Source organism: Bactrocera oleae, chromosome 3 (genome assembly GCF_042242935.1).
Source record: "Bactrocera oleae isolate idBacOlea1 chromosome 3, idBacOlea1, whole genome shotgun sequence".
NCBI classification, from domain to species: domain Eukaryota; kingdom Metazoa; phylum Arthropoda; class Insecta; order Diptera; family Tephritidae; genus Bactrocera; species Bactrocera oleae.
The window spans coordinates 90,150,206-90,173,500 of NC_091537.1; the positions used below are offsets into that span (position 1 = coordinate 90,150,206).

Consider the following 23,295-nt stretch of genomic DNA (forward strand, 5'->3'; position numbering starts at 1 on the left):
TTTTGACGAAATATTTCTAAATTTTCGATGATATCTAACTTACTACCCTGTATAATTGTTGTTTTTCTTTTCAGAACTAAATACCTTGAAATTTTAATTTATATGGTAAATTAATTTGTATGGTAAATAATGCAAATCTCACCAATATGCACAGTACCAGCTTAAGTGTAGTTCAAAAAAGGTCTCTTCGTGATACTTATAAAATTATTGCTGGTTAATTTTAATAAAATAATCAAAATTTTATTATGAAAAAAATGTGCGAAAAGTTCATAAAATATCTTCTATTTTTCATAGTGGCAGTGCAAATAACGGTATGGATTGTAGTAACGAGACTTATGTTTAATACTGATAATTCAATGAAAACAGCTGTTTTAGAAGAGCTTTCAAATGAAATTGAAACACCGCAGATTAAAATACAAAAAGGTTAACTCAACAAAAATATAACACAGAATTCTTAAAAAAAAAATCAAAATATTATAAATTTTTAACCTACAGCCCCCTCCTACGAGCAGTCCATCATTATGGTGCGTCATTTCTTGACAGGCGCTGGCGGCTACATCGCCTTGAGTTACAACGTTTTTGGACACATAATTGAGCATCCACACTCTGAGCTTGTTACCTTTCCATATTATGAGGTCTTCGAGGGTCTTGACGACTATCAGCCTTGGCTGCGCGTCTTTTTGCTGCGCACTACAACTGAAACAAAGCCACAAACTTGGGAGCAGCACGTAGAAGGTTTCGAGTGTAGCGGACAATATTTCATTGGCTTGGAGTTATTGCAGTTTATTCTTAATCTACAAGGCGTCAAGCTATTGGCTCTGTTTCGCGACGAAGTTGATGCGCAATATCTGCGTTATGCGTTATATGACGATTTCGCAATGGGGAACGTAACGGAGGCGTATCGCATTAAGAATTTGGGCATGTTCGTGGGTAATACCGAAAATTGGTTGAGCGCTTATTTGGATAAAGCTTATGTGGAGTTTAATGTGAGCGATGCTGAGGAGAAGCAACGCTATGAAGATCGTTGTCCGATGTTGGCATTGCAGGGCTGGTGGGGTGGTGCAAATATGTTCTGGTGAGTTGTGGTTACTCATTTATAAATATGTTTAATGGTATAAGAGGTTTTCCTTTTCCAGCAAATTACCGTTATCATTTCGTGGCTCTTTGGAACTCTACATTCGACCATTCGGCAGCGCATTTCAATTGATGGAGGTGTGAATTGCAATTTGCCAAGTTGCAGAGAGAAAGTGTGAAAATATTTTTATTATTAATATTTAATTATATATTAAAAGTTTAGAAATCTACTTTACAAAAATAGCTAGCTCAAAATAGATCTTAAAGTGGCGATGGAAAAACTCGAACAAGCTGCAAGATAAGATCGAAGCTTGCTAGCAGAAAGTAGTGTATTAAGGAGTCATCTTACGAAATATGGAGCATTTACGATGATACACCTTTTATAGCGTTTATTTGAGATGCCATTTTTGTAGTTTAGCTTTATATATTGCTAGAAAATATTATAGTTTTCGAGATAGATATATAGTTATATTTATTGTATATATATTATATATAAATGATTAGGTTGACAAAACGATTGAAATTCCGATTGTCTGTATGTTTCTCCGTCTGACCTTCTCTCACTCCGTACAAGCAATAAATTGAGTAAATATCAAGATATCTTGATGAAACTTAGTACACATGTTCCTTGGCACCCCAGTGGGTTCGGTATTGCACATGGTCGGAATCGGTACTTTGCCACACCCACAAATTGCTGTTAAACGAAAATATATATAATATACAAAACCGTTATTTGGTACAAGGTATCGTAGTATAAAAGGTGCATCTGTGGGTTGAAAATTTTTAAAAAGAGGATTTGGTTCTGCGCTTATAGTTTATGGTTTATAGAGCACAACTCAGAAACTACTTATACTATTTCAAGTCAACTTGCTAAAAGAAAATCGTTTGAAAACTTCTTTCTTTACTGTGAAAATCGGTTCATTCAGTTGGTAATCACGCCCGCTCTCTATATAACGGTTATGTTGAAAACTACTAAAAGTGCGATAATTCAATAAGTTAATGTTTCAGAGATATAAAATTTTATATACAAGATAGCACAAAAGCGCTCCATTGGAGCCGGCGTCATATTGAACGTGGCACTCTCCATCTGAAATCGTATATCTCAGAAACTATCTCACCAATTTCAATCAAATTCTGAACATGGTACAATTTTTTTTTTTTTTTTTTTGTAAAATGGGCGAAATCGGGCTATAGCCATGCCTATTTACCATATAACATAATTTAAAATTTCGTATAATTAACTTTGAGGTATATAAATTGAAAGCCAATGATGTTGTCGTTTCCTGGAAATAATATGTCGTGTTGTCTGAAATGGAAAATATCGGTTCCATATTTTGAGTGAGGTAATGAAACTCAGATAGCATCTATGCCTAGTAAAAAGATATCGTAATGCGTTTTACTGACTTGCAAGTAAATATTACGCCTTCAGACGATTAATTTAAAATTAGATGTAGGGTGTAAGTTAAATAAAATATTTATGGCATTTAAAGAGAGCTAATTGTACGAGGTAAGATATAATACTATATATTGTAATATATTGTATAAAGTGAAATTGAATAAAAAGGCGCAAACAAATCTCGAGACTTGGCGAATATATACGAAGTGGATAACTTTTGAGCTGGAACGGATCGGAGAGTTCAATATCAGAAGGATTTCAAATTTCAAGAAAAGTATAATTAAATTCTTGGCGGTTACATGCTTTTATTTAGTTAAGTACTTTAGACTGGAAACTTGTATGAACTGTAAGTAGTAGAGAGTTGTGCTGCGTGATCACGGAGGCAGTTAATCTGCTGGGAATATACACTAGCACTGGAAGTAGCAGCTCACTCTCAAGGTCAAAGCCAAATAAATATTAATCGCTAAAAAAAAATCTCACTTCGAATGCTACGCGCTAATATGGCTCGCAAATATCTTCCTTACAGTTGGAGTGAAATGCCAAAGTTAAGGTTAAAAGCTTGAAAATAAACAAACACAATCATGAATCTCATGCAATTAGGATTGCAGGTGTTTATTGGCGTTTTGTCTACACAATTCAATGGAATTCAATTAAACACTCTTTACAGAATTAAACATTAAAGAAAACACTGAAGACAATGCAATAAGAGTATAAATAGTAGTATGTGTCTACACACGCTCGTGACATGCGATAGGGAAACGTGCGCGTCGAGCACCGACAGCTGCGGAAGTTGTTGTCTGCCACAAGGTGCTGACAATGACGACGTGAAAATCAATACTTGAGGCAAATGAGCAGCTAAACAAGCCAATAAACAAAGCGTCAGCAGCGCATTGCATTGGTGGCGAAACGATATGATGACGATAGCGATAGTGTAGGCAAGCAAAACAACAACAACAACAACAGCAACTATGCAAAAATAATAACAATGACAAATAATGAGCCATGAAGAAGCCAAGCAAATGTGACTGGCAAAGCGGGTGGTGGGTAAGAAGGACGAGCGGGTGTGGCCGAACTGCAGATAATTTAATTTTAGACTTAGCACCTACGAGTTTAGTCTGGCAACGCTCTTAAGCGGCGCGCCTAGTGGGTCGCCAAAAGAACATTGCAAAAAGCGAAGACATCAATGCACCGCAGGTATATATATATAATGTGTGTATGTATGTGAGTGTGTGTGTGAGTGCTAAATGTAGCAATAGTGCGTATATTATTGCAATCGCGCTTCTAAAAAAGGGGTGTGCGACTGTCACACTTGACGTTTGAGTTTAGGAATTCGATCACTTGAAATGCATACCTTTAGTTAGTTGTTGTTGTTATTGTTGTTATCTTTTGTTGGCTGTTGCGGTACTTTTAATGTTTAACGTTTCTTTAAGCTGCGCTGGCTTTCAAGTCACAAGCCTCACGTGTACGACAACCAACTGCCGCCATAGTTACACATACAAACACAGACGTTGGTACATGTAAGCTTGTAATAATGACATTATGTTTTGAAGTGAGCTGTCATGCGTATAACTTGGATTGACAAGGAATTTATTGCCGTTTGTGTAGTGTTGGCATTTTTAGTTGTACAAATTGTTTGATAGGTGAACTAAATTGACAAATTATGAAAGTTAGATTTGAGAAGCGGTGGAGCAAGTAGCACTTGAATGCGGTAAAAGCATCAGCTGCTTTGGGTGGATCTCATCTTTTGTGTGCTGGTAATGTTACATTTCAACAAATTAAATTTTGAGCCGGAAACTACTGTTTACATTCTTCAAAATTGCTGTTTTTTTTGGAACGAAATTTATGAGCAAAATATAATTTCGGGTCCTTCTAAAAAGTTAACGACTACCCGACTGCCGTTGAAGTCTGAATTGATTTATTTCTATGATGGTCGAGACTGTTTAATTCGCCCATCTTACCCCAGCAACCAATAACTTGGCGAAAGTTCGTTGTGATTACAATTTAAGCTATATTTTTGGGTAGATCAGGAACTTTTTTCTTTAGATAAAAAAATTACTAATAGCACGTAATTTATAGTTCTTTAGACACTTTTAAAATGATTACGAAAAAGCCTGCAAAACTTTCATTATTACTATGCCTATAAGTTTGAAGAAACTTTTTGTTTTCAATGGTATCACGGCTATGGAAACCTTAAAAATCTGGCAGAAGTATTTTGACGAGTTTACTTTATCATGAACATGCAAGTATGTATTTGAGTGGCATAAAGCATTCAGAGAAGGTCGTGAAGTCATCGAAAACTTGCCACATGTGAGTTGTCCACCCACCTCTGTTAATGACGATCGACCTCGAAAAAATATTCGTGTTGCTATCAGAAAGATAGCAGCGAATGTCAATGGTAGACTTGTACCAAAATACCTGAATCTTTTTCAAAAATAACATCGAGTAGAGGTCGCAAAAGTGATGCTCGACAATGTAGCTGAAGACTGTTCATTGAACGTATGATTACTTGTGACAAGACGAGGGTTTATGAATATGCTGTCGAATTACTCAATTGATTATTGATATATTGTCACCTTGTGTTCTATGTGTACTATGTTCCTAGCCTAAAGTAGTAATTGCATTTAATCTACATCGAACTTTGTGTAGACTTAGAGAAATTTTGTAAAATTCTTTACTTGTACGATAATTTGGATTGTATGGACCAGTGTCTGTGATACCATATTTTGGAGGGAAGCAATGTATTGATTTTAATTTTCTTAAAGAAATTAGAGGAGCTTACATTTGCAAACATATCTCGTCTGAGTGTTCTTAATGCTTAACTTTCGACGTAAGAAAATGTCTTTAGAAGCAGGGAGGCAATAGACGTAGTGGGTGCCGGAAAGCTGCTGCATATGTACTGGGTTCTAAGCCACAAAGGAATTCCGGGAAATTAAATAGCTAATGAGATTTTTAAAAGTGCCATTCGTCTGGCTATCTATCAGTACAGAAAATACGGAAGTAACTAAAAACGATATACAATGAAATTTCCGAAAGGGCTGACAGACGGACCAGGGTTAGGGGATAAGGATAATGCAGGATCGCCAAGACTATGTGTAAGATCCCCGAAAGAAAACACGCTTGCTTTTTACTCATGTGGTTTCGAAAAGACTGCAGGACGGTTGTTGGCTTAATGACAGCTCACAACCTATTGACATCACATGCGTGCTGGATGGACATAAGTAATGATGATAAATGCAGAAAGTGCTGTAAAGTAGGCATGAGATCGATGCAGGAACACCACCTATGCTACTGTCCAACATTATGTAGAAATCAGCTTAGATTTTTAGCATCTTCTCAGTTCAAGGGACTAGATGAAGTATCAAAATTGTACATGCCGTCGCTGTTGGGCGTATAAAAATTCGCGTCGTTCCAGTTACTTAGACCCAACTGTCATGGGAACGGACAGCAAAGCGCTCTTAAGGTTCGAAAAAACCGTTGACGTCCTGTATGACGAATACTTCAGCTAAAATTAAACTGTACCTTCATCTGCCGTTACTAAGGACCATTAGTTCTATGTATGGCGTGTCAGCCGGCCAGTATAACCTAACGAAACCTAACTTTAGACGACATTATTGGCAGTCTTAGAAATTATAGTCTATATCAGATAGTGGTACTTCAAACTGTGGGCGATGAAGACATAATCATTTCATCAAGAACTCCAAATATGAGTAATAAAAGTATATTTGATATATCCGATCTTTTTTTTATTAGTTTTGGCATTTTTAAGATTTATCCATTGACAAAACAAATTATTTAGATTCTACGAGGGACTTTTATATACTTTGAGCACTTTTATATTTATGTAAAACGGACGCATCAAAAGTCTTTTTACATTTGAATGGATGGCAATCATTGAAGTTTCAGCTAATTGGAACAACATGTCGAACGACTCTTTTAGTTTAGTTAGAAGGTGTTCATATTAATTTACCACTATGTGATCGAGATTGGTTCACAATGAACTGTTTTTGAAGACACCTTAGCAGCAAAATATTTCCATTTCGCTATTTATATTAACAGTTTGCCACTTGTCCTGTTTTTCTTTATTAACTTATGAATCAGTCTCGTATTTTTGTATGAAGTATGCATCTATAATATTTTCCATTGTTGCTCATCATTTCTATATCTTTCTGCTTTCTTTGTTATAAACAGTGTGTGCACTGTGTTGCAACTCGAAGATTCTTTGCTTGCATTCCGTTGCATTGTCATAAACAATTACATTCGATAGAAAAAAAGCGCACAACTGTCTTTTGTTGGTATGCAGTAAATAATACACACTCACCTGCACACATACATATATACATATGTGTAAGCAAGTACATATTTACATATAAACATTTGCGTATAGATCATGCTGTCTGTCGCACACTAGCTGGCGTATGGAGCGTGACACTTGTCAGTTAAGTAGCTGTCGCTAAAGCTAATAAACACGCTGACGATGATTGGCGCGGCAAAACGCTTTGCTTTATATTTATATGTACTTATTTATATACCGATATGTTTGTATGTGAGTTTGTGTGTGCAGCTTTTGTGTGGAAGCGTGAGTTTACAAGGCGCTACCGTGGACACACCCACACGACTAGCATACATGTTGTTGTGATTGCTCAAGTCTTTTGTGACAATAATTATGAATAGACTTTTGTCTGGCTGTAATGTGTGGCCTCTTATAGATGATAGATATATATGTATAATACAATAGAGAACAAGGAAGCATAGTTATTGTTGTACAAAACCAAGCTCAACGTTAATGACGCTTTTATTTCAATTGCAAACTAATGTAATATATTATATTTAAATTTTGTTTTGTTGTAATTTATATAAATAAAATTTAATAAAAATGGGTAGATTTCACGATCCTAAATTATTGAAATATTTGTAGAAATTAATTCGGGTATGAAACTTGACTGAAATCTTATAAATTCACCCTAAATGTAGGCAATACTTTGTTTTGGACCTGAAAAGCACTTGAATATAAGTAACATGTAAACCAGATGTGCAAAGCAGACATGCACTCGCTAAAATAAAAATATGGGATACTTTTTGATCAATAAAGCATAGTTTAAGCAATCACAAAATTATCTGAGAAGTTTTTTTTAATACAAAATCTGTTCTTTCTAATGCCTTAAGCGTAAACCGATCTTATGTTTACAACGCAAGATACAGATTACTAAAGCCGTCCCTTAGAAAACTAAGTCTGTCATCAGGGCATGGTAAGAACAAAGTAATAAGAGTCTACCATTGATACTCCTTTTTTCCTTGGTTTCAAAGTCTCACTGAGCAGCAAAAGTAAATGGGAGGACTCCATCATTGAGAAGTACCTTCGTAGTAGTACAATGCAATGGTACACAGACGGCTCGAAAACGGCAGATGGAATTGAGCTGATGTAGTGAAACCACGTAGCAAACTGTCAGGTTTTTTAAGCTGACGCTTACGCCATTAGTAGGTGCGCTGAAATCATACTAGAAAATAACTATATTGAGAATGACGAAAAAAGGTGCGGCAACCATTCCGATAAAACCGAAACCTTTCTTCGCTGTGGGACTCCACACATTAAGAGAGGAGTTACGCAAAGAGGAAAGAGCGAATAGGACCACTGACAACAAGTGATTGGACTTCGACAGGTAATGATGTTTCTGGGAGAGTATAATACAGAACGGTTCAAGAAACTAAACGCTCTTCCCAGAGACAAATTAAGGTAGCTTGTTCGATTTTTTAGAGATCACTGCAAGCAGCGGTGTCATCTGAACAGATTTAAGTAATGTTTCACGAATCAATGCTTTTGCGACCATAAAGCGGAGACCTCGGAGCACATACTCCTGCATTTACCCACAATCGCAAGAAGAAGGTGTCAGACAATCGGACAATTAAATTCGGTGAGAGAATATATCAGAACCAGTAACCCAGGAACTTTACTAAGCCTCTATGAGGTGAGGTTAAACGAAGTGCTGTAATAACAGGAGAGGGAGCAATAGACCACAGGTCGCAGTGCATTCCTCAAATTTGAATATAATCTAGAAAACTAATGGATTTATTTTTACTAAACCTAGTATTTGTAAAAAAAAATTTAGGTGTGAGACTTGGCTATAATTTTATTTTGCTCCATAAATGTGGGCGACAATTTGCTTTTGACCTAAAAACTGGTCGAAAATCATTGTGGCCTACTTTTTGGTGTAAATAAATTAATTGAGACAAGTCTTTTCTCAATTTTTAAAATAGGAAAAGGATTGAGACGCTATAGTCAGAAAAAATATAATATAATTATATATTGTAGTAATTTCTAATATTTCTAAGAAACTGCGCATTAGTTTCTGATTTTATTTGGTAAATATGTTTTTTTTTTGCTTTTAAACCTCTCATGGATTATTGAATAGAGATTTTGTAAGCATGAAATATACTCGAAAATTTAATAAATTATAATCTTATTGTTTAAATCTAAGACAAGCGTAGAATTTTTTCCGAAATAGACATGTAGCCATAATATTGTTATTTTTTAATTTTTTTGAGTTTCTTACTTATACTGATTCAATATTTTACCAGAACTACTATTACGATATTGTGGCATGAGTCAGGTATTTTTATCGAGAAATTAGAATAAGGGTTGGTTGAACTATTTTCTTCATCACAACTGCTTTTGATGTTATGGAGAGGCTGCTGTGAGAGTTCTGTTTATAGTTTATTAATTTAGAGCTTAACGAGCGCCCTCTGTGCGATCAGATCGAAGGAATGCCATATAATTCTTAACGTTAGTTTCATTATGGTCAAAATTTATAAACATTATAATGCATTTAAAAAAGTATATTTGCTATACAATTGTTAATAATTGAAAGTACTAATATTTATTTACAATTTCAATAAGTGATTAATCTCACCATATGTATGTATTGTAACATTGGCAAAAACATGTGCAAAGCCGACCTTGTTCCCAAAATGGGTAATCTTGAAATTGCAACCTTGGCACTTGCACGCCTACATACATATTTATCAACAAAAAGTTTGATAATTCAATGGCACACAGCTAATTATTTATGTCAATGCGATGGAAATTTGTACAAAAAAGGTAACGGTAACAGATGCTGTTTTTGCAGACAAATATTTATTATTGAAAGCCAGTACAGTGAAGATGAAATTGAGATCTGTGGGTGAATATCTGTACTTATACATGCATACAATAAAATTTCCGTTATTCTTCGACATCTTAATACCGTAAATATTTATAATTTTGGTTTAAGTGATTTTTGGAAATTTTTTAATGTGTTAATTTTTATTGCAATTAAATTTAACTTTCATTTCATGCACTCACCTAAAACTGGCTGCTGAGAATTATTTCTGAATTTATTATTATATGTATATAATATATTATTATTGCAAGCAAAACAAATATTATGCACAATTTCTTGCATTTTGCAAACCCACAATTCAGGTCAGTGTGTGAAAATCACAGAAAAAGTAGGAAATGGGTAAAAAAAAATTACATGAAATCAAATTGTTCACAACGTGTAAATCATAAGTTAAATAAACAATAAATCACACAAAGCTAACAAAACAACAACATGCAACAATTTAAAGCAAACAACAACTGACATTTTGACAGCCAAACATCGTCGCTCGCTTTGACGAAAATAAAACACCGGAAATCGCACGGATAGCAAGTGAAATGGCAGTGAAAAAAATCGCGTGCAAATTGCTAACGAAAAGCGTAAAGTGAGAAAATGAAAATTAAACAAAACAAAGCACAGAAACAAAACAAAACACAACTATAACAGTAACAGTAACAGTTACCAAATTTCAACGTCACAGCTGCGCTTGAAAACACCGTTAAAGCGTTAAAGCGGAAATCACGCTGGTAGTGAGAGTGCAAATGCCGCTTATGAATATGTAGATATGTATGACCATATAAAGCATTAGCTGGTGTGAATTAAAAGTTCAAGTTTTTTGATTATTTGACATTCATCGCGCTGGAACGTGTCGCGGTTTTGATACAACGCCTTGACATTGACGCTATTAGTAGGCTGTTTCAATAACACGATTGTTATATTAGGCTTATATGCTTATGGTTTAGGGTGGTACTTAGTACTGAATGAGCAATTTTTAGCAGTACCACCCACACAATTGTTTCCTAGCAAATATTATATATCACATACGAATTCCAAGCGATTAGTGCAGCTCAAAAATATTTTTAAAAAAGTCATTTAGTTAGGTACACTTGACAAAACGACGCTCCTACTTCTTTGAACTGTCTGAAAAATAAGTTCAAATTTAAAATCAAAATCGTCGAAAAATTTGGCTTTGTCGACAGTGAAAGTGCGAACGGGTGACTTGTCATGTTGTAGCCGTACTTTTTTTTCGCCATTTTTGGCAGTTATGTGTCGAATCGATTCAATAATTCGGCATATTAGAGCCCTGTGATCGTTTTGCCTTTCTCGAAGTAATGATTGTAGATCACGGCTCGCTTATCCACTTGGGCATCGCCTTTCCGACCAAGAGGACAGTATTCGCCTTCTGCGCAGAAGGTTCGCCGGATGAAGTCCACTGTTTCGATTGTTTTTTGCTCTCTGGCGTGATTAGTGTTTCCGTATACATCATCCAAAGGCTCTTTAAATGCACTGCGCGATTTCCCTTCCAAAAAAAAAGAATCGAATGAATGACCGATATTGCTATAGATTGATAGACATGGATCATCAGATTTTAAGGCAGCTAATAACAATAACAGTGATTTTGCCAGCTTCGCCGAAAGTGTGACTACCGAGATGTTTCAATCTCGATCTGGCAAAAGCTGGACAGTTGAGAAAGTGTCTAGTTGATTCGGCCTCGCCTTCTTCCATACAGCAGTTGTTATTCAGCGCTTGCCAAACTCATGGGAGGTGCATAGATATATATATATACATATATAGTTGATAAAGGCGTCCTTAATTCCGGTGTTATGCGACTTTAAAACAAGACATATAACATAGTAGCATTATGCTGATGATAAAGAGGTCAAACACTCTCGAACAACAGAATTGCAGTTCTGTTATCGGAGAATATTCACGCCTCTCTGAAAGCCGTGAAAAAGCTCACTGCACCTCAACTCCAGAGGCTTCGCACCGCCCATAAATCCCTCGCAGGTGTGTGTGAAGAAACTGCCCGTCGAAGGTTCCCGATGCATTGGCCTAAGCATCAAGAGAATGTCACAGCTCTTTAATATAACGCAGAAGGATGAAACCTTGTAATATGAAATGGAAATTCAGTGCTATGCTAAAACAATCAAGGTTAGCGTGTGATCATGTGCAGCCTTAGTTTGCCAACGGCCGGAAGAGCATCCCTCGTGCAATAACAATTTCCTTATACAACAAACGGAAATACACCAATACATTGCACAAATATTCGCACAAATATTCGCCTCTTTAAGTATAATAATTTTGATGAGTTATGGCGCTTCAGATGCTCTAAACTAAGTATATAACTGTACACAGGCTTGCACATTTTCACACACAGCCGACACATACTTGCAATGTTTACATTGAGAAATTCGCAATGAAAATGAAAATAAAGAAAAATGTGCTACTAAAAATAGCAAAAACAACAAAATAAAGAAATAAAAATAATTTACATGTTTTAATTGACGGTTGGCGCAGTGACGATTGGAGTCCGTGGCATGAAAAAGTAGCAGCAAAAAATGTGTAAAAACAAAGCAGCAAGCACAATTGGCTGCTTGGCTGACACTGGATTAACTGCAGACTTCCTGTTGCAGCCAAATTAGTGCGTAGCTGCGATGCAAGTGTCCGCTCGAGGCGAACAGGCGGACAGCGCGCAAATACAAAGAAAAGCGCTTAGTCAAGCGTGCACGAAAAACAAGTGCATACATATGTACATACATACAGATTCGCATGCATATTTGTTTGTATATAGCGTGCGTTGCATATATGTATGTATGTATGTGTATGGGAGGCGATCATGAGGATTACACTGCGAACAAGCATTAATTAAAGCAGCACAAAATACGGATGAGGAAAAAATTGAAGTAAAAGCAAAAACAAAAAAGAAAATATATAAGCATTTGTTGCACCGAAGCTATAATACCCTTCACATGTGCATTTTTTATAGCTGTTAAAAGATATTTTTCCTGACTTTGATTGGTCAGCTTATATGGCAGCTATATGTAATAGTGGTCCGATCTGCAGAATTTTTACGAGGATTGTAGCGCTGCTTTGGACAGTAATCTATGCCGAATTTCGGGAAGATATCTTGTCAAGTAAAAAAAGTTTGCCATACAGAAACTTCAGTTTGAGCGGTCAATTTGTATGGAAGCTATATGCTAGAAGTATCGGATCTTAACAATTTGTTCGAAAACTTGATTTTGATCTATCGATTTGTATGACAACTATATGCTATAATGGTTAAATATCGGCAGCTCCTGCAAGTGTATAGTTTCTTGAAGAGAAAAGGACGTGTGCAAAATTTCAGATTGATATCTCACTATCTCCGACATTTCCTTCTGAGTGCAACAGATTTGGTGGCAAATATACCTTGTTAAGGGTATAAACCTAAAAAAAAAATTAAATTAACAAAAACAACAAAACAATTTCCTTGTTTTTTTTTTTTTTTTTGTAATTCAGCTGGTTGTTGTTTTCCCACAGCAGCTCAAAAAAAAAAAGCTTTATAAAAAGTGACAACAAAATTTTATTTTATTTATTTACTTTTTAACAAGTAACCATGAAAATTATGTTTTGTGCATTTTAAAATGATTCACGGCACGCTTTCATATGTATATACGTACATATCACGGTAATTGATAGTCACTGTATCGCTTTACAAAGCATTTCGTTGCATTTCGTCATTTAACGCGTTTTTCGCTCTCTTCGTTGAAATCGTTTCAGCCGTAGTTCCCATTGTACGTGCAATAAAGCAGCGTTAACAGGTGCCAACTATGGCTAATCAATGTCGAGCGGCTGATTTTATGACTGCACAGACTGTCAGCACATATAACTGGCAATTAGCAATGAAAATACATTAATAATTATATTATATATATATGTAAGTATATGTATATATGTATGTATATTGGAGAAAGTGCTTGTTAAACAATTTTAAACGAAGCAAAATGAGCGTTACTGCGACTCTAAAAGCGTCCATTTGTGAAATTTCAATCTCAGTCTGTCACATTTGTCCAATTGTCCGACCAATTTATTATCAAATCAGTGTTATAATTGACTCCCAGTGCGCAGTGGGAACCCCCTTAAAAGTTCATTACCTAGAGGATGGTCGTAAATTTTCAACACTTCCTTCTAAATTAATTTCTTTTCTGGTTAATGATTGTTGAAAAGAGTTACCAGTAAAAATTTCGTCTTAATAGTTCAGTTTAGAGGCAATTAACTGGTAGATTGATTGTTAGAGGGAGATTGATGAAGCAGGCTTACTGATGACTTGAAAATGTCTGCTGCCCATATGCGATCAACGAAAGAATGAGTGATGAACTGGGTTCTTTATTTTTAAGCATTTTATGTTCAGAGAATGAAACTTGATTAAAGAATAAAACATAAAATATAAAAGGGAATAAGGATTCACTAAAGTGTCTTCATAGGAAATGATTAGTAACATGTTTGCAATATTCTGAGATGTACAGATCGAACAGACTTTCCACAGGGTTACCTTTCAGATATTATAAAACTAAGTCGTATTCCTTGAAATAAATAAGCCAACATGACTTACTTGAAATTCACCATGCTATAACATCGTTATTGAACTAACAAGAAGTAAGTGACAGGGATTCAGCGACTGGTAACGGCATTAGAAGAGAAACGGATATAAAGCGCAAGCTTTCTGGCCCAGAGTGGAATGTAAAAGGTGCTTTGAACTGCTAGCTCTTAACAAGATTCACATCGCCACAATGATAAGTGTACAAAGTGTACATTGTCCCCTTGGCACTCACGCGGATAATAAGAATATAAGTTGGAAATATCTAGACGTTTTCTCCTCAACTGCTTACCTATCGATTGATTCCGGTGACCTACTTTCTAGGAACAAGGCGTATTGGCTAGATTTGATATTAGCCGTCTCAATAAATTTGTGACAGGTTCTAAGCGCTTTCTGGGCATCACAACGGACAGGCGTCTCTAGCTGCCCAAGTAGTATTATTTGTTGCCTCTCGAAAAATCGGCCTATTTACCTAACCTAAGCTGACCTGAACTTAACCGGAGAACTGACTTGGGTACAGAAACCAAAAATTACTAACAAATAGAAATATAAAGAAAATCAAACGGAACTATTCAAAATTATATGAGACAAACATAAATGAAGATACCTAAGCTGAAACAGCACGTGATTAGTACATTAAGTTCTGGAGAAAAAGAGCCAGCAATGATTAACAGAGTCATATGTTTAAACGAGTGGTATGAGTTAGAAAATGTAAGTATTTTGAAGCCTTGATTATAATGAAAGCAATGAGCACCTTGTATTCGTAATTGGAGAGGCTCTAGGAAAATAGACAGAAATATTCTATACCCGTGGTATATCTACGTGCCATATATTATCTTTTCATATAAATATACCGTACATCGAAGGCTCTAAATGGAGTCTACATAGAATGAAGTCGGCGGTACCAAAATACATAGTAAACTATATTACCGTAGGTTTCAACGCATGTCAGCCGCAATTGTCCACGACGTAATCTATTAATCTACCCATGATTTTTTTAATGTTGATTGTATTGTACTTTCGCTCAGGAAAGGAACAACATTATTCTAACTGGTTTTGAATCAATGCTTGAAGCGTTCAATAGCATACAGCTTTTCAGTGGTTTTACAAAGGTCTTCAGAGAGTTTGCACCAGCGTAGTTTAGCATATTAATGCATCCTATGTATAATTAGATGGTTCAAGGGTTCAAGCTAAGACTTCTAGGAAATCTAAACACAAAGAAAAAAGTAATTTTGCAGATATCTTCTAAAGACGACTAGTCTCGTTCTGCTATATTAGTAATTGGTGTACCCAGAAAGATTTAGATTGATATATATACATAGATATTTGCATCACATATAGCTTAGGAATAAGAAATATGTAAGTGAATACTTGTAAGATTAAAAATATTACAAAATTATTTTATGATCGCTAAAATAACCTGGAATTGATGTTAAACGATCATTCTTGTGGATATAGTGGAATGACTTACTGTTGAACTAGACTTTTAGATGTGTGGATATTAAGTCAAATGGACTAGGAAATTCAGCCTAATATCAAGGTCAATCAATTTTTTATGAATCCCTGAAAATCGTTTCTCACACTTCCAAATAAATATACTCAAATTTTGCAACTGAAACTTCATGCTCATCTCTACGTTTCGCTCAATTTCACCTAAAAGTTATTTGCTTGATTTTTTATCTTTACCGTTCGTTAACGATTTTCAATTTCAGCGCATAAAACTTCCTCATTTGAGCAGCTCGGTTTCACTTCTTCGCTATTACGATTATTACTTACTATTTTCAGCGGCGATTACATTTTACAAGTACTTGCATTTTGCCAGCGTAACAATGTTGGCGAGAGTTGGGAGTGTAGTGCGCTTGCGAGCAACAGTAGCAACTGCATATAATAAAAATAATATAGTTTTAGGTGTGTGTAAGTATTTCTAAATACACCTGTGTGTGAGTAGGTAATTTATAAATTACCCAATCGTCGAAGCAAGACGCAATGCAACACTTTCCTCATACGCGGCCAGCAGCGAGGAAATAATAACATAACCAAAATAACATAACAAAGCTTTTAAATAGAAAAAAAGAAAATGTAATTACTTAAAAGACGCACGCGTGTAATGTGTAATGCAATATGTAGTGGAGGGTAATTACATTATTTCGCGCATCGCTTCCCGCCCGCCAGCGTCCAGACGCAACCTGCCGCATGTGGCTGTGCGCTGTCATGCGTACTTACGCACTCAAGAAATATTTACGAAAAATTAATAAAAACAAAAACAAGAAAAAATTTTAACTTCGGCGGCAACGTAGCTATAATACCCTTCACAAGCGCATTTCTTATAGCATAAAAGGGTATTTATATAGCATTTACAGAAATTTATCTTGATCTTGAGCGGTCAGTTTGTATGACAGCGATATGCTATAGTGGTTCGATCTGAATAATATTTTTGGATATTGTAGCGCTCCTTTGGATAATAATCCATGCCAAAACTTGATATTAATCGATCAGTTTGTATAGCAGCTACATGTTATAGTGGTTCTATCACAAAGATTTCTTCAGAAATTGTTAGAGTTATTTTAAGGAAATTTCGTAAAGATATCGCGTCAAATAAAAATCTTTCCTATACAAGGACTGGAAGCCAAACGTTCGGTTTGTATGGCAGCTATAACCTATAGTGGTCCGATATCGGCGGTTCCAACAGATGAGCAGCTGCTTGAGGAGCAAAAAACGTGTGCAAAATTTTAGAATGATAACTCAAAAAATGAGAGACTAGTGCGCGTATATACAGAGAGACGAATATGACATAATCGACTCATCTCGTCAGGCTTTTCATGTCGTACAAGTATATTCAATATAAGTTTGTTTATATGTGCCTAATAGGGTCTTCGACCTTTCTTTCTGGGCGTTACAAATTCAATATACTTTGCTTAGGGTATAAACTTGTTAGTTTTGTTTACAACAACAAGAAATTTATTTTCAAATATACCGGAATAAAATGCGCCAACGTAGTGGCAAATAAATGGTAGCAACACAACATAAACAAACCGAAATAGCCGGCGAGACGCGCCAAGAGTCAAGCGGTGAGCGCGCCTCGGGTGAACGAAGAGGCAGGCAGTGGCAAGTGGCTTGCAACAGTTAAGCGCATTGCATTGTAAACAACGGTAAACAGTGATTTAGTATGTGGTGTAACAGCAGCAATGACAACATAGCAACAACAACAACTTTGCACATACTTGGAAGGAAAAAAGCTTGGAAGAAGAAAATATAATTTATATGGAAAGTGTTGCTTTGCTTTTAGTTGCTGCTCTTCAAATGATTTTATAGCTATTTGTGTTATTGTTGTTGTTGTTGTTAATCTCTGAAAACATCATAGGCTAGGAAAGCGGAAAACTATACCAACATATGTACGCATTAACTTGTTGTTGTTGTTGCTGTTGCAGCATAATATACAGCCACCCAAATGTTGCAAGTTGAACATTGTTGTTGTTTTGTGTTTGTTGTTGTTTATAAACACCGTGGCGTATGGAAAATTTCACTTGCACACGCGCTTGAACGCATGCACGAGTTGTATGTTGTTGTAAATGCGTGCAATAGCAAAATAGCAAAAACAACAACAACAGCAGCAAGCACAAGCGCATGCTTGAGGCAACTAAAACAATAACAAATCGCCTATATGGCAAGTTGACGCACAGAAAATGCTGACGGCTCTTGTTGGCTGATTGCTGACTGGCGGCTGCTGGTTGTTATTGTTGTTGTTGCTGATGTGGCTGTGATACACTTGCTAGTAAACATATTTTTGTAGCATACACCATACATTTTCACTGGCACTGGCACAATTCCGCCATCAACACTTTCACTCTTCTTCATTTCTCCGCAAGACACACACACACACATACCATACAAAGCCACCGACACGCGCATAAGCGCACATAAATAGCCGGGAATAGTCATGCACAGACAGACGACGCATAAAATTGATAAATAAACTGATTTTACCGTTAAACTCTGGCAAGTCACTACGTGCCGTTGCAAGTTGTGTTCGCTGTCAGCGCGCACAGCCGACCCAGACCTGAAAACCTTCAGCGGTGTTGACGCTCTTACATGGCAATGCGGTCGCAACAGCCGCTAATATATGGCAGAAGGCACTGAGTACTCGCATTTTGTGGCGAATTTATGTCAGCGCCGAGTAGAAAGTGAAAATTACAATATTTCCGTGTTGCAAATGAGTGTAGCGCGTTGCAAAATATTGAGTGTGACTACTACACGACTCTTCGGTAGTTCATATCCCGGAATCTATTACAAAACGTGAGGTCTGAGGAGACAAATAAAAAGACGAATAAGTATAATATAATCCACGACCTTTCTTGCTTCTTTTCTGTAAGGAGCATAACATTTTCGCTTACCATACCATACAGCGACCATATTCATGAACTGGAACGAAATAGATTCGGTACTCTTTCGACTGAACCCTAACATTTTAGCCCACGACAATAAATTCTAACATTTTAGGTGCTACGCTCGACAGCCTGTACCACTTCACGCCACAAAAGACTGCTATTATACCAAAGTACAGAGCTATAATATAATTCGGAAGTCGCTGTCTGGCAGCACTTGGAAAAGAGACAAAGAAACATATTTGACAACACTACCGACCGGCCGGTCATCAACAATGTAACAGCAGTACGTTCACCTGGAAGCAGTAGGATGCAGATGAAGAATATCCAGATTTGTTAGAATACTGAACTCCGCTCAATAACAAGTTGATTCTTGATGTGTCTCATCGAAAGCCTACACTGCAAGGCCCATATACTTTCAATTAAGGAACATAAAGAGAAACATAAAGAAAGCTTCACACAAATACCGAACGCCATACAGAGTGGAGCTATTAACACCTTTACTGACTTCCTTCTAGTGAATGGTGTCTTTGGAGTTCAGCCAACACCCATTACATAAAAAAAGCTCGAGTGAATCCAAAGTAACTCTCGCGCAGCTGGTCAAATTTTTTCTTATCTAGAATCGATCCCATATACCAAACATATGTTCTGCATGCAATAGGTTCTCGCACGACTCTAAATCACCTCTTTGCATGTCCCATGAAACAAACTCACCTAAGACGACAGCTTTCCCTATGGTCCGAACTCAATGAAACCGCACGGTTCATTAAGTGATTTCGATGACAACTAACTTGCGCCTTTCCACTGAAACATAAATCCTAATTGAGTAAATTCTGAAGTAGTGTAATCCTTCTAAAAATGTTTCACAAACCCCTCCCAATTTGAAGACACGAAATCATATAAATATGAAGTGTTACTAACATTTCGGCAAAGAGAACAATTTTAACTGGCCTCTTGCTAAGATCATCAACACTATTTTTGGCATCCGTGTATAGTTTCAGTATTTTTTTAAACGGATTTCAAAAATTGGTATTTGGAAAAGATACACCGACTAATTATTTGAACTTTGTGAGGTTTCCAAGGTTTTAGGCAAGTTAAAGTCTTCTAAAACAACCGTCAAGGTTGGGGTCTAAGCTATATTACTGAGTTGTCTTTAGTATAGAAAAACATTTAAATTTGCCATAAATGTCTTAATCAACGCTACTTCAATGCTCTCAAATGAGTTACTCACATGCCAGCTTTCTTTAAATCAACCATGACGTCATATTTAACTGCATAAATCAGCTTATTAAATGAGCCCTCATACTTCATAGCCATTCAGGGCCAACACTTTGACGTCATTGTGTTGAAAATGTGTAAATGCTGCACGTGACATGTGGTGAGTACACTCGGATATGCACTTGCTATGCCACAAATGACGTCACAGAAGTGCGAGCGAGTGCGTTGAATCGAAATAACCGCATGCTTGAGTGAACACGGGAATTAACATAACATTTTATGATAGAGTTATACAACATTTGACGACAGCAACATAAAGTGACATAACATTCGTGGTATACTTTCGGGAGTGCGAGCGTGCAGCTACGATGCTCAGCAATTTAATGCGCAACTCGAGGCTAATTGAGCTGTTCTTGCAGAAAATTGTATGCTCAGAGAGTGCATGCATGAGAGAGAGATTGAGAGCATAGATTTCATGCTGCAAAGAATAATAAATTTTGGCGCTCTCATAAAGGATGCTGCAGCGGCACCTCGTAATAGCTGCTCACTCACACTTGATACACGCTAGCATTTATCTCTCTCCCTCTTTCTCTCTTGTACCTTCGTTTTAGCACAGCTACGCACCTATGGACTTACTTTGTTGCTTCTGTTGTATGTATATAATTATCTTTTTTGTCCATGGTATGAGTGCAAAGTATTCTTACACAATATTGCCATATTTTCTAAAAATATATACTATGCGCTCTCCTTCTCCCACCTAATACATATTTATGCTGTGTGATTTTATGTACAGCAGGCACCGTTATAGCTATTAGTTGTTGTATTTGACAATGAAAGGCCGCTCAAAAATATCCTTGAACTCAACTTTCCCCGAGGTTACCTACTCTAACTGCCTTTCATGAATGTTTCTCTCCCATATAATCATTGTTGTAGTACCCAGTTTGTCATTGTCACTAGCCTTGCGCTTTTTCGGGTATATTTTGGTCTTCTTTTTCAAACAGTCGACAGGTCAGCAACGCGTACCACTTACTTTTAGCGTATACATGTCTACACATACCCGTTGCTCCAATAAGGGAGTCTAATAATAAGGAAGCGAAAGCAACAGTTCTGCAGACCCGACGAGGAATTGTAGGAAAGATGGAGGTTATAGAGATAGATAGAGATATAGATTAACTACGATGAGGTAGGTGAGCTTGAGGAACAGTTAGGAGAGGCCAAAGCATCTAAGAATTGTCGCTTAACTCGTATCCTCCATAATATTCCGCTCTCTACTAAAATATACGTATTATTTCAGCTCCCAGCATGATAATACCTAAATAAAGACCACATCGGAAAATATCGCACATATTTGGATATGGGTTTCGAGGCTTTTTTGTAGCATTTATTGCTCGAAAATGTGGGTGAGTCCAAAATATGAGTATGTTAATAATTTTTGCAGACGAATCCAGTTGGTTCCTAAAAAGTTTATTATAATAATTTTTCATCTTCACTTTTCACCATACAACAATTTAAAAAATTTAGGAAGACTTAGTCAACTAAGTGTGGTAAAAAGTAGGTGAGTCAAAGTCGAGCTCATTCAAATTAGAGCGCTGACAAGCTTTGAAGAGGTTTTGCTGGTTAATATCTTTTTGAGATAGATTCAGAATCCAAATTCTTGCTCTTACTAAAAGATTTTGAGATTATAGATTTAGTTTGATTGGGGTCATCTATTGGACAAACTTCGGTTCCTTACTTTAAATGTTCGTAGTCAATGTGGAAAACAGGGAGGTCACCTTTGCAGAGAACGAATATGTCTCCAATAGATAACCCAACTGTTAGCTTACCCTTACCCTTTTTAATATTTTTCCTACTGGGTTCAAAATTCATTTACAACTTCATTAAGCTACGCACTCATATATTCATGGAAACTGTACATATGTACTGGATTTACTGACCATTACCGGGGTTGGGACCATGAAATCACTTCTGGTCGCATTTATGCTGTTGTCATGACAACAGACTGGCGCGCTCTCAACCATTTACTGCACTCCTTGACCAGCACAACAACAATATTTGTAGCTACAACATGGCATAGAGGCAAAGGAAGAAAAAATTTATAACGATGGACAGAAAACGGAAAGTGTGAAAAAGAAAAAAAATTAAATAAGCCAAAAAAAAAGTAAAGTAAAAAGCAAAAAGAAAGACTGCTGACAATCAGCAACAGAATGTAAAAAAAAAAAACAAATCGATGGGACAGTATTGATGTAAGCTCGTCGGTGTGGGTGTATATTCAGATTGACGGTTGGATTAAGGATTTGTCACAGTCGTGCCGCCTTCGCTGGTGTCTCAGTCATTTCCGCAGCTTAGTGTTGAGCTATGCTATTTCGAAGTTGCACTTGTTGTTGTATCGCTCTATCAATGTTGACAACCTTGTGATGTTTGTGTGCAGTCCTTAAAGCGCTCTAATAGCCAAGCTGTTACGCTTAATTTAACGGAAATGTTTACGCATCTTATGTTAACGGTTCATTTTGTTTTAGTAGCCATTTGAGATTTTACGGTTCTGTTAAACACTATTATATGTGTGTGCGTTTCAACATAACAACAATATTTGCTCCAACATTTTTCACACGTGCGATTCGTCAACGTCCTTCGACTATCACTTCCGCTTTGATGCCCTTGCGTGAAGGATGTTGCGAATAAATGTAGGAGATAAACGCTGCGTAAACATAAAAATATATATATTTACTAAGAAAATCTTTATGTGCGATTAACTTATCCTAAACGAAGCTCTCATTGTATGAAATTTATAGAATTGTAGACAAAGCATAGGAAGAGTCACTGCGGTTGCTGTCTGCCACATTGCTGTTGATGACTCATCGCCAGCTATTTACATAAAATTCATCGTACATCAATTGTCAATTTAGCGATATGACAATAATTATGACTTAGAAGCTTGTCTGATAAAAAGGTTGTAGTCGTTACGGTAAGAAATATCCTAGTTGGTAATTTGATACTATAATTGCGCTAATGCGTAAATATGTTATGTCTATACACTTCAAATATCCACACTTAATGGTAACATGAACAATGTGTGTTGTGCTTAAATAGTGAGAGTATATTTAATATGAATACTTACAAAAAATAAGTGCTTCTTCTGACATGGAGGGCATCTAAATAGTATTTATGTATGCAGCACGGCTGCTGTCAGAGAATGAGTGATGATTCTTTTACAGCATCTCAAATTTCAATCTATAGTAGTAAAAGTCGTTAACATTTTTTTTGCAAATTTGTGTTTCAAAAGTTCATTGTTCCTTAGAACTTTCTTGTAGACAATAAGAACTTAATACTTGTCAATATAATAACTCCTCTCAATATTAGAAATTCTCAAGTCAGGCAGCTAAATACCTAAAGGGAAGAAGCGCTATGAGTTTACTGCAGACGTAAGCGCGTACTTTTGCGGCTACAGTAATTCGATCGAACCCACTGTATTTCAATCAACTTATAGGTAAGAAAATTTCGAATTAAAGTCGATAAACC

The 23,295-nt window shown here is 36.4% G+C and overlaps 1 protein-coding gene across 1 annotated transcript; it reads left to right on the top strand.

The window, feature by feature from the left end:
• Nucleotides 1-231: 231 nt before the first annotated feature.
• Nucleotides 232-1,304, top strand: LOC106614769 (uncharacterized). The gene is made up of 3 exons (XM_014230673.3): nucleotides 232-423; nucleotides 496-1,075; nucleotides 1,137-1,304. Exons 1-3 carry the CDS (start codon nucleotides 246-248, stop codon nucleotides 1,216-1,218), a joined length of 840 nt encoding a protein of 279 aa, XP_014086148.3. The 5' UTR covers nucleotides 232-245; the 3' UTR covers nucleotides 1,219-1,304.
• Nucleotides 1,305-23,295: the final 21,991 nt, after the last annotated feature.

Excerpts from the sequence above, each read along its gene's own strand:
- LOC106614769 (XM_014230673.3), top strand. The coding sequence starts at position 246 with ATGAAAAAAATGTGCGAAAAGTTCATAAAATATCTTCTATTTTTCATA. Across the intron at positions 424-495 it reads GCAGATTAAAATACAAAAAG|CCCCCTCCTACGAGCAGTCC; the intron begins GTTAACTCAACA and ends TTTAACCTACAG. Across the intron at positions 1,076-1,136 it reads GGTGGTGCAAATATGTTCTG|CAAATTACCGTTATCATTTC; the intron begins GTGAGTTGTGGT and ends TTCCTTTTCCAG.